Below are 16130 nucleotides of genomic sequence, written 5' to 3' on the forward strand. Positions count from 1 at the left end.
TCTAATTTCCATCGAAAATCCCAGACCCAGAATGGAAAAGCTGAAATGCGATTTGTGAAGTTGGTGCCACTGAGGTGGGGAGCAGTCATTTGCTTTGGGCTTTGCTTGAAACCCCACAGTCACCGACCTTTTCTAGCAAGGTCAACCCCCCCCCAATCCCCTTTAAATTTTTAAAGTTTCAGAAGCAAATTGGTAAAAAAAAAAAAAAAAAAAAAAGCCCCCCTATGCCTTAGTGTTTTTGTTTTTTGTTTTTTTCTTCTTCTTCTTCCTACTCCAAATTCACTCTTGGCTGGGTAGTGTTGATTACCCCCGTAGATACCTCCCAGCGCAGAAGCAGAGTGGACTGGAGACTGGTCAAGATTTTAAAATGCCAAAAGCCCTGGGAACCTGCTGCATTTTGATTCTCTTAAGCCCCTGGGCCAGCGCGCCTAGAGGTTTGAAATCCTAGTACTGCTGAGCCCTGAGCCAAGCGTCGGTAATTCCAGTCAGATGGCGGCAGGGAGGCGCACCCCCCTCCCCACCCCCGCCCGCGGGAAGGCGTTTCTTCGCCCACTTCTCCCGCGTCTGCCTGAGCAGCGGTGCCCGGCGGTCTGCGGGGGAGGGCGGGCTAATTCGTGTCAGATGGAGGGCGGCCGCGCGGGGCCCGCCACTCGCGCCTGGCTTTTGTTCCCGGCGTCTGACTTCTGACGGCAGTAGCTTTTGCAGAGCCTGGCTAGGACGTGATACGGGCCTCGCCCACGCAGGACCCCAAGGCGTCGGTGCCCCGCGCTCGGCCGTGGACCGGGGACGGACCACGGGGGCAGCTATGCGGTGGCGCGCGCTGGCCCCGGGCCCGCCAGCGAGGTTGGCGCGCGAGTCTGGTGCGCGTGGGCGTCCACGCCAGGTGAGTGCGGCGGATTGTGCTCCCTCGGGTTGACACCCACGTGGACGTCCTGGGTGGGCGCATGAGCCCATGTACTTGTGGGCCTGTAAGCGTGCGCGTGTTCTTGCTGGTGCGTGCTCCTCTGTATGTGTTCTGGGTGTGCACGTGTGTTCTGGGTGTGCACGTGTGTGTGTGTGTGTGTGTGTGTGTGTGTGTGTGTGTGTGCGCGCGCGCGCGTGTGTAACTGTCTAGGGAGGCAGAACTGGATGAGCCGCAGAACGCACCGCCAGGCGGAAGGCAGGACAGCCCTAGCCCCTTGAGATCCAAAACTTGCTGGAAAATGTTTCTTTGGATCCCTTTCTCTACAGTAGAGGCGGGACACTAGCCATTGCGCAGACTCACTCTTCCTCGCGTGATTCTTGATAAGGTTTCTTGTGGATGCCGGGATAGTGCGTGGAAGTCTAGTGCAAGTTCCTGCATCTCCGAGGGCACCTTGGTGTCCTGTGGCTTCCAGGACGGTCCTCTGTGGGGTTCGAATTAAACAGGCGCCGGGTAGCAGCCCCACTCCCCTCTACTAAGCCTTATAAATCCAGCATCGACTACGATTGTTTTCCCATGAAACTTGTGGAAAGTTCTGTGGAGCGAAAGGTCTGCATGTCAGTTGGCTTCAGCAGCCAGATGCAGTTTCTTTAAAGGAGTGGTCCGTTTAATGCAGTTCCTCGTGTTGTGGTGACCACCAAACGTAAAATGTTTTTCCTTGCTACTTCTTAACTGTAAGTTTGCTACGGATATGAATCGTCATGTAAATATCTGATATGTGACCTCATCAAATGGTCTTCAGACTCCTAAAGGGGTCGTGACTTACAGGTTGAGAACTGCAAAGGTATGGGGAACACTATTGAGCATGGAGGGGGGTCACTTATGTCCCATGTGCCTGCCTTCTGTGGGGAGGTCTGGGGACAGCTCTGCGGATATGGGAAGGGTTCGGGTTTGGTTGCTTTCAGAGAAGTGAGGTTAAGCTGGGATCAGTGCTACCCCAGCGCACCTATATTCGCTTCCTGTGGTGGGCTGAATATTTCCTGAAGGGAAAAAGTACCTGGGCTCCTGCAGACATATTCTTGTATTATGAAACTAGTTTGCCACGGGGTTCCCTGTGTGGAGAGTCCCCCGGCTCCTCAGAGACTTCACTATCAAGGCTAATTGCCCCTGCCCTCTCCGGGTGGGTGTCCTTGTGAAACCTGCAACCTTACTGGTCACTCTTCCAAAGTTTGGCTCCTAACAATTAGATGCAATTTAGGTTTCTGAACTGGCTTTGCCAATTACTTCAGCCTCGCTGTATCCCCCCTCCCACCCCACCCCCCTTCTCAGGGCGAAATGAAAGCCCTGGATCAGGTGAAGACAAGGACAGTCGAGTTGTGTCTAGTCCCCTTTCACAGGAGAGATGTTATGCAGCATGCACGTGAGCAGATGTTATTACACGATCTTAATCAACTCCCCTGGGATCTAGCAGTTGAAATGGCTGAGCAAGCACCACAGTGCCTCTGCTGTTTCCACTCTTCAGCTTCTGGACCAGTGAGCAAGAAGCTGCCGGGAAACAGTAGCTCTTTCTCCTTGCTTGGAATAAAGGTGTTTGTGACTGAGGAAATGTTACAGTAGCTCTCCTTTGGCCCACAGACTCTGGCCGCTTCATCTAGTGCACAAGTCTTAATTGAGCGACTGTGGGTTGTCTTCTGACAGCTGGGAGGGCTCACAGAGGGCAAAGGAGAAAGAACCTAGGATATTGCAGTCTAGCGCAAGAGAGACTGTAGTCAAAGAGCCGCATGATGGACAGGAAAGGTATGTGACACCCTGATATTACCGAGGATTAATTCCTGTGCCAGTCTGAGCATGGCACTAGGTGGTAGCCTTATCCCTCATTGGTTCCCTGTGGAGTCTAGGTCTTGTATATCACAATCCCATCTGTAGAGAAGTAGGCACATAGGGTAAGTAACTATGTGCCTTGCTAATGTGAATATTGAATGCTGCTAGATTCTTGCAGGGCTCCGGATACAGGGTTTCTGCTATCAATTTGAAGTAATCAGACACAGACATGGGATGCAATATTTAACAAAGGTGACTTAATAGTATAGATCCAAGTGATACAGCCTGTTTTGGCTGCAGTTGAGAATCTTCTGGGAGCTCTAAAACCTTCCCAGTGTTCTGGTCTCACCTCTAAGGTAATCAGATTGAGTTGGTATGGGGTGGACCCTAATACAACCAAGTTGTTTTAAGACTACCCATGTTATGCCCGTGGATATGTAGCATTTTGGTCATTTCCAGCAGTAGGAGAGGGAGGGTGTTACTGCCCTTTAAGAGGAGTTGCAGCTTACTCAGGGCCGAGCAAGAGTTTGAATGTAGATTGCAGAGCCAACGCAGAAGTTTCTTATGGGTTCAGGGTACTTTCTTGTTCTTTGACAGTGCTGTTCACACCGTAGCAACTGCAGGGAGATATACAGGGAAGTGTCAGCATGGTTGAGGAACCCGAAGTGTTTGGAAGATTCTGGGTCTAGAAATGGCTGCTTACGCTGTGGGAAGTGGTAATGGCTTCTGAATTTCAGTTTTGGAAGTTCACTGGTGACCTGTAGCCAGAACAATGCAGTGTTGGTTATATGGATTCTGTATCCTCCAGCTCTGCTACTAAAAATTCTCACTAGGACTCAAAGCTTTTTTTTTTCTTCTTTCTCTTTTGTCTATATAGGCAGCCAGGTTATGAGGAGCAAGGCTGTTTTACAGCTTTCCAAATTGGTTGCCTTTTATTTCCTTTTCTCACCTCATTGTGTTGTTTAAAATCTCAATGTTAAGTCTTACTTAGTGCCATCGCCATAGCTACCCTGTTGCATATCTTAAAAGGAAGCCATGGGCTCTTATGATTAAGGATGTTTGCTGAAGGATTTACATAGCCACGGGAGGAAGCCTCTTTCTCTCCTGTTTGAGATCCTATCAGGAGAGGGATGTTAGGATTTGTTAGTGGATTTTTTGCATTGATTGAGAAGACTGGCTGGCTCCTTTCTTAGCTTATTAACTGCTTTTGTGTTCCTTTGCTTTGCATTTCCAGACAGGGTCTAGCCTCTACTGATTTCTCTTCAGCCTCTCCAGTCCTGGTGTAGAAGCTTATTGATCGGTATTTGAATGTTACGAACGCTTGTGTTTCTGGGATAAGGCTATTTCAAAGTGTAGCATTTTGTTTGCCACTATTTGGGCATTTTCCTGACATTGCTGTTTGTTTTCCCAAATTTGATTTGATAGTGGTCAGGCTTTCTTTTTCTCAGGAGGACTTGAATGTATTTGGATTCCTTCAGACTTGTTCTGTGTTTATAATATGGCGGAACGTGCCAGTGCACCTGAAAGGATGTAACGTGCCAGTGCACCTGAAAGGATGTGTGCTTTGTTGATGTGGAGTTAAATAACTCTGTTAGGTCAAATTGTTTGATAGTGTCACACAAATCGTTGGTATCTGTGCTTATTTTCTGATAGACCTGTTGATTACTGAGAGAGAGCAGAATAACAAAATACCACAGAGATGGTGGCTTAACAGAAATATATTCTCCAGCAGTGCTGAGGAAGGACACAGACATCATGGTGTGGGCGTTTGGTTGCTTTGCCTGAGACCTCTTCTCTTAACTTGTAGACAGCCATCGTATCACAAGTCCTGATATGGTTATCCCTTTGTGAACTTGGATTCCTTATAAACCATGACGATAACTTGTCGTATTTTAGGTCCGTCTGGGGCATCCCTCAGATGAAGGTATCCTAGGCATTGAGATTTTCGTTAAATTGTCTATGCCTCTTGGGAGAGACATTATCCATCCATGTAGGCTACTTCCATCTAAACTCCTTTTTAAAGAAACATATCTTTTTTCTTTTTGTGGGGGCGGGGGTGCTTGTTTGCAACAGGGTTTCTCTGTGTAGCTCTCGCTGTCCCTGGAACTCACTCTGTAGACCATCTGCCTGCCTCTGCCTTCCAAGTGCTGGGATTGAAGGCATGCGCCACCACTGCCTGGCAAAGAAATTTTTAAAAATTTCAAAAAATATTTCCTCCTAAAAAATCGTGGGTTTTCATATGGTTCTTTCCTTCTCCCCTAGCTTTGGTTAGCCCTTTCTCCGCCTGCTTTTCTCTGCTTCTTTATCCCCTGTAACCTGCTTCACCTCTGGCACTATATCCTGTATGTGACATCACACCTACTGACTAATAGCCTGACTTATGACCCTGTTTCCTCAATGTACCTTCTAGGCTTTGGCCTCTCTAGGCAGTCCATATTAAACATAGATCTACACATATGAGAAGCGAGGAAGTGCAGCGTTTGTCTTTCTGAACTCATAGGATTTTCTGATCCATCCATTTTCCTGAAGTTTTGATTTTTGTTTACAAGCTGAATAAAATTCCTTTGTGTATTTACTTTCTTTGCTCTGAGTGTTTTTAATGTTTTTCTATTCGTTATGGGGTTTGAATAATTCATTTCTATGTACCTTGGTGTAGTTACAGTCAACTCTTGTATCTTGGCTCAATGGCTTCTTTACAGTTTTCATGGCCGTTCTAGTCATTATTTCTTCCAGTACCCCTTCTGTGCTTGGGCACACCAAGTCTCTTTCTCTCTCTCTCTTTCTTTTTTCCCCCTTTCCTTTCTCCTTCTTGCTCTGGCCCCTGCTTGCTCTGGCCCATAGGTTCTTTTTTTAAAAAATTTATTATTATTATTATTTTGGTTTTTCGAGACAGGGTTTCTCTGTATAGCCCTGGCTGTCCTGGAACTCACTCTGTAGACCAGGCTGGCCTCAAACTCAGAAATCCACCTGCCTCTGTCTCCCCAGTGCTGGGATTAAAGGCGTACGCTACCATGTCCGGCTGGCCGATAGGTTCTTTATTTGTGAGCCACCATGAGGTTGCTGGGATTTGAACTCATGACCTCCAGAAGAGCAGTCAGTGCTCTTAACCACTGATCCATCTCACCAGCCCCCAGGTAACTGTGTATTGGTCATAAAAATCCTCCTGTTGCTGTAGACGCCCATTTGCTTGCTTATGTACATTGTCTTGTTTATTTGCTTCGTTTTGACAGGTTTTCATGTGATATTTTCATGTGATCTGTCTTTTGAGTAACTGGCCAATAATCATGTCTCATATATATATATATATATATATATATATATATATTTTTTTTTTTTTTTTTTAACCTCAGAAGTCTCCATTTCCTTGTGTGGTTGTTTTCTTTGGATCTTTATGCCTTTTTCAGGTCTATACATTTTAAGTAGATGTACTACAATTATCGTATACCATTAATGTCCTTGTCTGCTAAGTTTAACTTCTCAGTCTCTTTCCATTGTTTATTTTCTATTTATGGATTCTGTTTTCTTGTCTCTTTGTGTGTCTGATAATTTTTGACTGGCTGCCAGCCTACATCAGTTTTACTTTGTTTGGATTCTGGGAAATTTGATGGTCTTTGTGGTATTTTGGTGTGCCTTTTCTCGGAAATGCAGTCCTGTTACTGGACAGCAGTAGCAGCCTCAGGGCAGTAGTTTTCAAATAGCTTATATAGGCCAAGAAGGACAGGCACTGTAGAACAGCAGTTCTCAACCTGTGGGTCTCAAAGACCTTTCTGCAGTGGGTTACACATCTGATAATCTGCAGAGCAGAGATTTGTATCATGATTCATAACAGTAGCAAAATTACAGTTATGAAGCAGCAATGAAAACAGTTTTAAGGTTGGGGGTCACTGCAACACGAGGAACTGTATGAAAGGGTCTTAGCATTAGGGAGGTTGAGAGCCGCTGTGGTCGAGTTAAGCTTTGCAAGGCAATATTCTGCCTTTCCTGTAGAGTTTGCTCCAGTTGTAGGCAAAACTCGGCTTCTTGATCTCTAGTAAGCAAACACTATGCTCAGCTTTGAGTGAACACAGGGCCCAATTCTAATCTTCTTGTGAGGTATAGGGTGAGTGGTGGAAGTCCTGGGGGTTAGGGTTTTTTTCTGTATTCTTGATGAGCAAGCTCTTCAGTGCTCATCCTTTTTAAGGGCTTTTCTTCGGACCTTAAGAGCTGTGCAGCTCATTGTTCTGCAGTGTCCTGTCTAGGAAACTTCTTTCCTCTCTCAACAGAGGTGGTTCACTGGACTCAGTTTGGATCTTCTCTGCAGCCTAATGAGTCTCTTAAGAAGGCAGTGGTGGGGGGAGGGAGACAGAAAGTTCACCTTAACTTAGTCTTGCCTCTGAAGTGCAGTCCTGAGTCCCCTAACTAGGAGAGAGTTAGGATGTGTATCATTGGGTGCCGTTGCTATTGTGTTGGTAGCACTCAGTGTGTTTATACAAACTGAGATTGTGGGACATCACCGGTGGAAGGACTTCAGCCTCAGAGCACTTTGGTGCAGAAGGGCATTGTTGGCCAAAGCATCCTCATCGCTGTCCTTCATTTCTGGTCCTCCATTTCCTGCTTCGCTGTTTTAAAAGCAACAGCTTTGTGCATTTCCTATATGATTTTAGGTATGAGGGTACATTTAATCTTTGGCTGATACATTTGCACCAGCAGTGGAAATGGATCCATCCTGCAGATGGATGCAGAGCTAAGTAAATAAAAATGCTGTCATGCGGTTCCACCTCGTCTGAGGTCCTTAAAACTAGGTCCGAACATCCTCCTAGGATTTTTATTCAGATCTGTATCTCTCACCTTCCTTGTAGATCTTTTGCTAGTTAGCTTAATAACTTGAAAGATGTGCCTTCTGTAGCTGCCATCCAGAGCACGAAGCAAGCATGCTTCATCTGTGCTCCTTCGGGGTCCTCCCTCCCCCTGCAGTGCACTCTGTGGCTCTTCTTGCTTCTATTGACTCAGATGTGGTGGCAAGCATCTTAGAACTCTACTATCCATGTACTGGTACAGATAGTATGCACGTCTGTTTTTCCAACATTTTTGAAAAAAAAAATCCATCCTTATTATATATAGTTAGGTTATTTCTTGTTTCGGACAGGTTTTTTGTTGTTGTTGTTGTTGTTGTTTTTTGTTTTTGTTTTTCTCTTTTGTTGTTGTTGGTTTGGTTTGGTTTGGTTTTTCGAGACAAGGTTCCTCTGTGTGGCACTGGCTGTCCTGGAATTCTTTTTGTAGACCAGGCTGGCTTTCAACTCACAGAAATCCACCTGCCCCTGCCTCTGGAGTGCCAGGATCAAGGGTGTGTGCCACCACCACACTGCCCAGCATTGGGACAGTTTTTTAATTGTTAGAAAAATTAGTCTAAGGCCGGGCAGTGGTGGCGCACGCCTTCAATCCCAGCACTTGGGAGGCAGAGGCAGGTGGATTTCTGAGTTCAAGGCCAGCCTGGTCTACAGAGTGAGTTCCAGGACAGCCGGGGCTGCACAGAGAAACCCTGTCTGGAAAAACCATTGGCCATACTGAGTGGGGGCTGGGATCTGTTCAGAAAGTAAAGCACTGCCTGCAGCCCAGCCGCAGATCCTTTTTAAATTACCTTGTCGTACTTTGGAAAGCTTCTAAGAAATTATCAAGCTTTTTTTTTTTTTTTTTTTTCCTCCAAAGTACTTGTTACTGAGAACAGGAGATAAACGAGGCTTTTTACTTTCTCAGTAAATTTAAGATCTTAGTGATCTTGGTGAGAGTGCAGAAGCCCCCCCCCCCCACCTCTGTGTGTGTGTTGATGTTGACTAATATCCACATGGTTATTAGGTCATGCGTGTACTGTCAGCAGCAAACAAGCTGTTTTTAAAACAGTGAATGATCTTTTAAGGGCCTCACAGAGGCTCTGAGCACAGACTCTACAAACAGAGACTTGGTAGATGAGAGTTCATGTCCTTATACTAACGCTTGTCATCAAGGTTAAGGAGGAAGTGTGTGTGCGTGCGTGTGTGTGTGTGTGTGTGTGTGTGTGTGTGTGTCCATCCCTGGCTCGTGTCAGGGCCTTCCTTTCTGCAGAACAACACACCTAGCCCACTGGCCTGAGAAGTCAGAACCTTAGTGGATAGTTAGGGACATCTTTGAGGGGGAAACTACGCAGTGAGTTTTAACTTGTTTGCTCTTGGATAGTCCTTTATTCTAGAAGAGCCTTGAGAATCTGGAAGGCTGTATGGTTACTTTGCTGCTGTAGTGGATGATGTAAGCCTGCTAGCTGCAAGCAGTGTATTATCACCTGGGTGGCTGCCTAATGTCTCAGTCCTCATGCCCTCCTAGGACATGCGCCTACTGAGAGAGGGCGAGTTGCCCTCTGGATTCCAGAATGCCATTCTCTGGCTCAGGGAACTGGAGTTGGCTTGGTAAAGCTCCTCTTTCGGCTGTGTTCAGAGCTCACTAGATTTATTATCTCCCGAGAAAGAACTTAAACAACAAAAAAAGAAAAAGATGCAAGAGCTAAAGCTCTGACAGTTTCTTCCTTTACTCTTCCAGCCGGGAGAACTTACCACGTGTCCGCACAACTTTAAGAAAAAGGACTTTAAAAAGCCCAGAGTCTGTGGAGTGTGCAGACAGACCATTGGCGGTCAAGGGATTGCTTGCCGAGGTAAGTAAGTCCGTGCCCTTGAACCTCTCACCCGTTAGACCCAAGCTAAACAAACAGTGAAGTGAAGACAGTCGTTCCTCTGGGAGTTTCCAGAAGTTAAGTCATGGAATTTCCCCATTGCGCCTCTGTTCACCCCCCACCCCCCAGCACCTGGCAGGGCCTCCCATGTTTATGAAGATGCAGGCTCCTAAGGAAAGTTTTCTAGAAAGAGCAGAGCTATTAGTGGGTTGTTGTGGGCACTTTGTGCTTCAGGGCAGGTCGTTTACAGCCTACATTTCACTTTTTTGGTCTGCATGTCTGTCTGTGGGAGGGTGTCAGATCTTCTAGAACTGGACTTATAGACAGTTGTGAGCTCCCATATGGAAGCTGGGAATTGAACCCAGGTCCTTTGTAAAAGCAGCAGCCTGTGCACTTAACTGAAGAGCCATCTCTCCAGCCCCTGAGTTAGGGCCTTCTGTGTGCTGGCATCTCTCAGCCTGGTTGTGGAAAGTGTTGATCTTGTTTCTAAACCAAGCCACCAGCTTGGCATTTTTCCTTTTTCCCTTTTTTAAAAGATTAAATGTGTTTGTTTCCTTTGCATCCCAATATCAACCCTCTGTCTCCTCCCAGTACCCCTCTCAGGTAGATCCTTCCCCCCACTCCTACCTCCCCCTCTTCTTTGAAAAGGGGAACCCCTTCTAGGCATCACCCACTGCAAATCAAGTCACTGCAGGACTGGGTGCATCTTTTCCCACTGAGGCTAGACAAGGGAGCTCAGTTAGGGGAACGGGATCCATAGGCAGGCAGGCAACAGATTAAGGGGCAAACCTGCTCTAGTTTGTGGACCTGCATGAAGTCCAAGATGCACATCTGCTGCATATGTGCAGGTGGTAGGTCCGGCCCATGCATGCTCTTTGGTTGGTGGTTTAGTTTCTGGGAGAGCCCAAGGGTCCAGGTTAGTTGTCACTGTTGATCTTCCTATGGAATCCCTGTCCTCTTCAGGCCCTCAGTTCTTTCCCCCAACTCTTCTATAAGATTCCCTAAGCTCCATCTAGTGTTTAGCTGTGCATCTCTGCATCTCTTTACATTGGCTTCTAGAGGGCAGTTATGCTAGGCTGCTGTCTGCAAACATAATGGAGTATCATTAATAGTGTCAGGGATTAGTTCGCGACCATGGGCTAGGTCTCAATTTGGGGCAGTCAGTGGTTGGCCATTCCCTTCCTCTCTGCACATCTTGTAGGCAGAACACGTTTTGGGTTCAAGGTTTTGTGGGTAGGTCGCTGTCCTTATTTTACCTCTCCATTGAGAGTCATGTCTGGCTACAGGAAGTGGCCACATCAGGATCCATATCCCCTACTGCTAGGAGTCTCAGCTAGAGTTGCCTCCATAGACACACTGAGACCGCTCCCCATCCCAGGTCTCTGGCACATTGTAGAGATTGCCCCCCCTCTCCTAATTTTGTTCTCTTTCTCCTGCTTTCCTTGAATCTGATGCCCTCCTGCCCCCTCCCCTTCCCACTTGCCTTTTTCTCTTGATGATTAAACCTTAGAGTCAGTGCAAGTTTGAATTGTTTTGTGACTCTATGTGGCTGCATCTCCATAATGAATGTGTGGCTGGGTGAGGCTATGGGGTCCACCACACAGCCCAGGAAGCCCTGAAGGATCGGGGGACCATTCTTTGGTGTCCAGTCAATTGTGGGGGGTTAGGGTTCCCTCCATAGAGTTAGTGTTAGTTCTGCCCCCGCTCTCCTTTCAGGAGGCTAGCTTTGGACTCTCCTGCTCCTAGGTTGGCTCCTGAGTGCTGGGATCGTAGTGTTCACTGCCATACCCAGTAGTTCCTTTGTGGAAGATTTTCAGGATCTTCCCTGGTGGGCCTCTGTAGTGCTGGGATCTCTTTGGCTCATTTTCTCCCTTCTTCCGATCAGTTTTGGAGATGTAACATAGTGAGTCAGGAGTGGACCAAGAGTGTGGTCCTCTTAGAGTTCAAGGGCATCTGTCTGGGCTGTAGTATTCCAGTTTGATGCCCTCTGCTACACAGTGCTGAAGAATATGTCGACTGCTTCCCCGTGGTTTCCATCTCAGGTCCCCTTGCTTGGGTCCCCTTGTGTCTTAGTCAGGGTTTCTATTCCTGCACAAACATCATGACCAAGAAGCAGTTGGGGAGGAAAGGGTTTATTCAGCTTTTACTTTCCATATTGTTGTTGATCACCAAAGAATGCAGGACTGGAATTCAAGCAGGTCAGGAAGCAGGAGCTGATGCAGAGGCCATAGAGGGATGTTACTTACTGGCTTGCTCAGCCTGCTCTCTTATAGAACCAAGACTACCAGCCCAGAGAAGGTACCACCTACAAGGGGACCTCCCCCCTTGATCACTAATTGAGAAAATGCCTTACAACCAGATCTCATGGAGGCATTTCCCCAACTGAAGCTCCTTTCTCTGTGATAACTCCAGCCTGTGTCAAGTTGACACAAAACTAGCCAGTACACCTTGCTTCCTGAGCCCCACGTGTTTCCTACTCTAGGCTTTTGGGAGTCCTGGTCTCTACCTGATTCCAAGTGTCTCCTCTCACTGCAGTCTTGCTGAACTTCAACATTCTCAGCCTAACCCCACTTCCCTCACCCTTATAGGTGTGGAATGCTAGGGCCGCTTCCGCCTTCTGCTCTGAGGCAGTCTCCTACAGGCCAGTGTGTCTCCGAACCCTGACATGCCCTAGAGTACAAGGGTCTGGGAAGATGTTGTTGATGCTGAGGTCAGGTAGGCAGTGGTGGGCAGGGCCTCACTGATTGAGTGAGGAGCCTCTTCGTCATACCTGTGGGAATGACATAGCCACAGGAACAGGGTCTCTCCATCTCATTACTGTAGGCCTAAAAGGAAAAAGAAAGGAGCTGAGAGCAGGTCATTGGTGCTCATAGGATGAGCAGAGCTCTTTAGTTGGCTAAAGAGGTGACCTTGTGGGAAGGGGACCCCTAGTACCATTTGTGTCAAACCAGAAGAAGGCATCAGATCTCATTATGGATGGTTGTAAGCCACCATGTGGTTTCTGGGATTTGAACTCAGGACCTTCAGAAGAGCAGTCAGTGCTCTTAACTGCTGAGCCATCTCGCTAGCCCTGTCATTCACTTGTTAAGAAAGATTTGGTAAGGCCTGTCACCTCCAGTTAAACGTCTCAGTTTCTCAGGTCCCAGAGAGGCCTTCAGGCCTTCATAAGAGTGAAGACCAGCATGATGGCTTTTTGGTCCAAAGGACATTAACATTATCCACCTTTCCTTTATGTTCTGATTTTCTGTTAGGCTGTGAGATGTCACTAGTAGAGCCCCCCACCCCATCTCCCATCCCCCAACTCTCAGAGTCCTGTGCTTCCACATAGATAGATGCCTTACCTCTACTATCTACCATGGATGACAGACCAGAAAGCACTGTGCAGTGTGTGAGGCGGGGCCCTCCTCACACACTGCTTTGTTCTAGGACCAGAACTATGAGAAATAGATTTGCTATTGTATGAAGCCCAGCTATTCAGGCTGTGGCTTGGTTGTTTTTTGGTTTTGTTTTTAAATAGCAGCCCAAATAGACTGAGACATCATATTTATGCACACAAGTATAGTAATTCCGTTATTATGCAATTGCTGCTTTTCTTTAATGCCCTGAAATTATGTTCCAGGAATCTTAGGTCTGATCTTTCTCATGACCTCTTTTTAATTTTTATTTATTTATTTATTTGAGTTTTTTTTGAGACAGGGTTTCTCTGTATAGCCCTGGCTGTCCTGGAACTCACTTTTTTTAGACCAGGCTGGCCTCGAACTCAGAAATCCACCTGCCTCTGCCTCCCAAGTGCTGGCATTAAAGGCATGTGCCACCACACCCGGTTCTTTTTTACTTTTTAATTATTATTAAATTCAGTTTCTGTGGGTACTACTTAGCATGAAGATGTTTCATCCTGTCTTTAAATGCTGCCCTCTTTTTGAGGACAATGTAGTGTGTCAGGAAGTAATGCCCTGGTGCTCTGGGTTGCATGTGTGAGCCTAGAATCCTTCAGCAGTGCTTTCAGATATGAAGCACCCTGCAAATTCCACAGGCAGTGGTGCCAGCTGGGTAGGCCTAGGAAGGACACTGACTGCTGTGGGCAGTGTTGTGGCTCAGAAGCTGGCAGACCGGAAATGCATTAGGAAGATACCATTGTGTGGGCATGGGAGGCATCACACTATCAGAGGCAGTGGACTTTCAAACAGTGCCAGGGCCGGATGAAAGCAGCACAACATGTGTCTAAGAGGTCCGGTTTCCCTGGTGACAAAGCGGGGAATCTGGCATCTCTGTGCTGCTAGGTCTGTATCTCTTGATACCTGGGACCTGGACCAGTTGCTCTCAGATGTTGTGAGAAGAGCAGCCTCTGTCCCTCTATCCAAGCTCTGGTTCCCTGCCCTGTCCAGGACTTGTTGTAACCTTTCTAGGGCCCCATGCCTAGCTTAGGCTGCAGACCAGGCACCCTCTTCCTAAGTAAGTTTTTCCGCATTGGCCTTTGGCTTCCAGGCTGGGTTGCCTTTCATAACTGCTTCCCTACCTTTTGATACCTTCCCTCTCTACAGTGGTTCTTACTCTTACTAATGCTGTGACCCTTTAATACAGTTCCTCATGTGTGGTGACACTCTCCCCCCCACCCCCCATTAAATGATGTCATTGCTAATTCAGAACTGCAATATTGCTACTGAATTGTAATGTAAATATCTGATATATAGGATATCTGATAAATGGCCCCTGGGGGTCTTAATCCAGAGGTCGAGAAGCGCTGCTCTCTAGCCTGCTCTTGGTGAGCCTGGGAAGCCATAAAGCCTCCATGAGAAGGATTGTACTTGTTCCTGCATGGCCTTGAAGCTGGGCCTCTGGTGGGAAGGAATCCACCCCTCACTCAGATGTATGACCTATCCTTTCACAGTGCTCACTCAGGGCTGTTTTCTGGACTTGCTTCCTGGTTAGCTTCCCCCATCCTTTGGGTTTTTCTGCTCAAGCCTCAGGTTCTCAGAAGTTACCTTGCCGCCCTGGTTCTTGCCAATGTCTGGGTGGTCAGTTAGTGAGTAGCTTTGGAATTTTGTCTGCTTTCTGCCCTAGCAGGAGGCCCAGGAGGCCGAGGCTGGCTGGCTTTGCTTTGTGGACCAGGTGTCTTGGTGCTGAGTGTGTCCCTGGCACAGAGCAGGCATGCTGCTCTTGTGTGCAGCTCTCATGTGTAGCATATTGGGCGAGCAAGTTGATGCTTGTATGCTATTATTCTTGTGCTGATGGATACACGTTGACTATGGTGTGTTCTCCAGTAATCTCCATTGTGAGAATTAAGAGGGTGGAGAAGGTCTGACCCTAGTATGGAGAAGTGGGGTCTCTGGAAGGTCATTAGGATTCATAGTCAAGAACTGGTGTTTTTGTAAGAGGAATTCATGTGCGCACATGCATCCCCTCTTCATGCATGCACACATGTATGCTCCCTGTGTCTCATCGTGTGTTGTCCTGCTCTATCTTGGGATATTGCCATTAAGATAACAATCACCAGATGTGGCCTTTGTACCTTGGAGAAGAACTGAGCCAAAATAGATTTCATTTGAACCGTGGTTTCATTATTAGCCACATAAAATAGGCTAAGTTAATCACAAAGGCCCTAAAGGGCTCCATGTCTGGTGGGCAGGCATCCAGTGCAGCAATGCGGTAGTAGGGTACCTGTGGCATGAAGAAAAGGATGGCTACTCTGGGGGGTTGACAGGCTCTGTGAGCCGAGTTTGTGAAGATGACATGCTGGCTGTTCTTCAGCCTGTCTGCTGCCCAGGCTGAGAGCTTCTGCAATGTACTCAAGTCTTACAGATGCTCCAAGTCACTTAGCAGGCACACTGGGACAGCAGGCTGATTGAAAATCTAGATGAGGGCTGGTGAGATGGCTCAGTGGGTTAGAGCACCCGACTGCTCTTCCGAAGGTCCAGAGTTCAAATCCCAGCAACCACATGGTGGCTCACAACCATCCGTAACGAGATCTGGTGCCCTCTTCTGGAGTGTCTGAAGACAGCTACAGTGTACTTACATATAATAAATAAATAAATATTAAAAAAAAAAAATCTAGATGAAGTTGGCAGATACATACCTGGATCAAGATTCTTTCTTGCAAATCCACATGAAGTAGGTAGCGCTAAACTTTTTCACAAAGCAGTTAGTTAGAGGTGACTCCCCGACAACCCTAACCTAGCCTCTTCCAATTTCCTGTATTTTCATCTTCCTTAAAATGTTCCCGTGATGACCCTGCCTGGCTCAGCCCTCCTCCGTCCTCCCCCCCCCCCCCCCCATCATTCTTGCTCCATCCTGAGAGATGGTCTATGACAGAACCTTTCAGAAGAACAGGAAGGGAGAAGAGTTCCCCAGGGAGCTTCCAGCTCTGTTACGTCACTCGTCGGGTGCGGAGCACTGTGCTCGTCATGATTCTCTTTCCCATGCTTACTTCACAATTCTTCATTTTGACTGAAATGTCCCATTTTCTGTAAAGAAATCACCGGCTTCTTCCTGCTGTTCCTCAAAGGTGGTTAGGCTCTGAGGTTTCTGTGGTCCAGGGACATCTGGGTCCTGTTAGTCAATTTTGCAGGCAGATTCTGATTTTTAAATTTCTTGAGTAGCCTGGATGATAAAACACAAGTTCTCGCTCGTGACTCAGACACCTTTAGAGCCTGGTGGGATTGCTGATTTCCATAGTGTTGCCTGTCACTGGGCAGTGCTGCTCCCGGGGTGCTGGTGGCTGTGGCAGCCACCACT

The 16130-nt window shown here is 47.3% G+C and overlaps 1 protein-coding gene and 1 long non-coding RNA gene across 4 annotated transcripts in view; one reads left to right on the top strand and one right to left on the bottom strand.

Moving 5' to 3' along the window:
* Positions 1–16130, top strand: part of Tns3 (tensin 3) — a 241536-nt gene that overhangs the window by 39993 nt on the left and 185413 nt on the right. For 2 of the 3 annotated variants that reach the window (XM_085829115.1, XM_085829114.1), the window contains exons 1-2: positions 786–883; positions 9269–9380. In XM_085829115.1, the coding sequence (XP_085685241.1) occupies positions 806–883; positions 9269–9380 (190 nt within the window). In that variant the 5' untranslated portion in view covers positions 786–805. Of the gene's footprint in view, positions 1–785; positions 884–9268; positions 9381–16130 lie in introns of those variants that run through there. The other variant, XM_021176014.3, reaches the window with a different exon arrangement.
* Positions 11530–15646, bottom strand: LOC147001600 (uncharacterized). Its single transcript, XR_015044890.1, has 3 exons — positions 15472–15646; positions 12169–12223; positions 11530–11611 (listed from the first exon to the last, which is right to left on the bottom strand). It is a non-coding gene; the product is annotated as an uncharacterized LOC147001600 (long non-coding RNA).

Source organism: Mus caroli, unplaced genomic scaffold, assembly GCF_978045245.1.
Source record: "Mus caroli unplaced genomic scaffold, Mus_caroli_1 scaffold_13, whole genome shotgun sequence".
NCBI classification, from domain to species: Eukaryota; Metazoa; Chordata; class Mammalia; order Rodentia; family Muridae; genus Mus; species Mus caroli.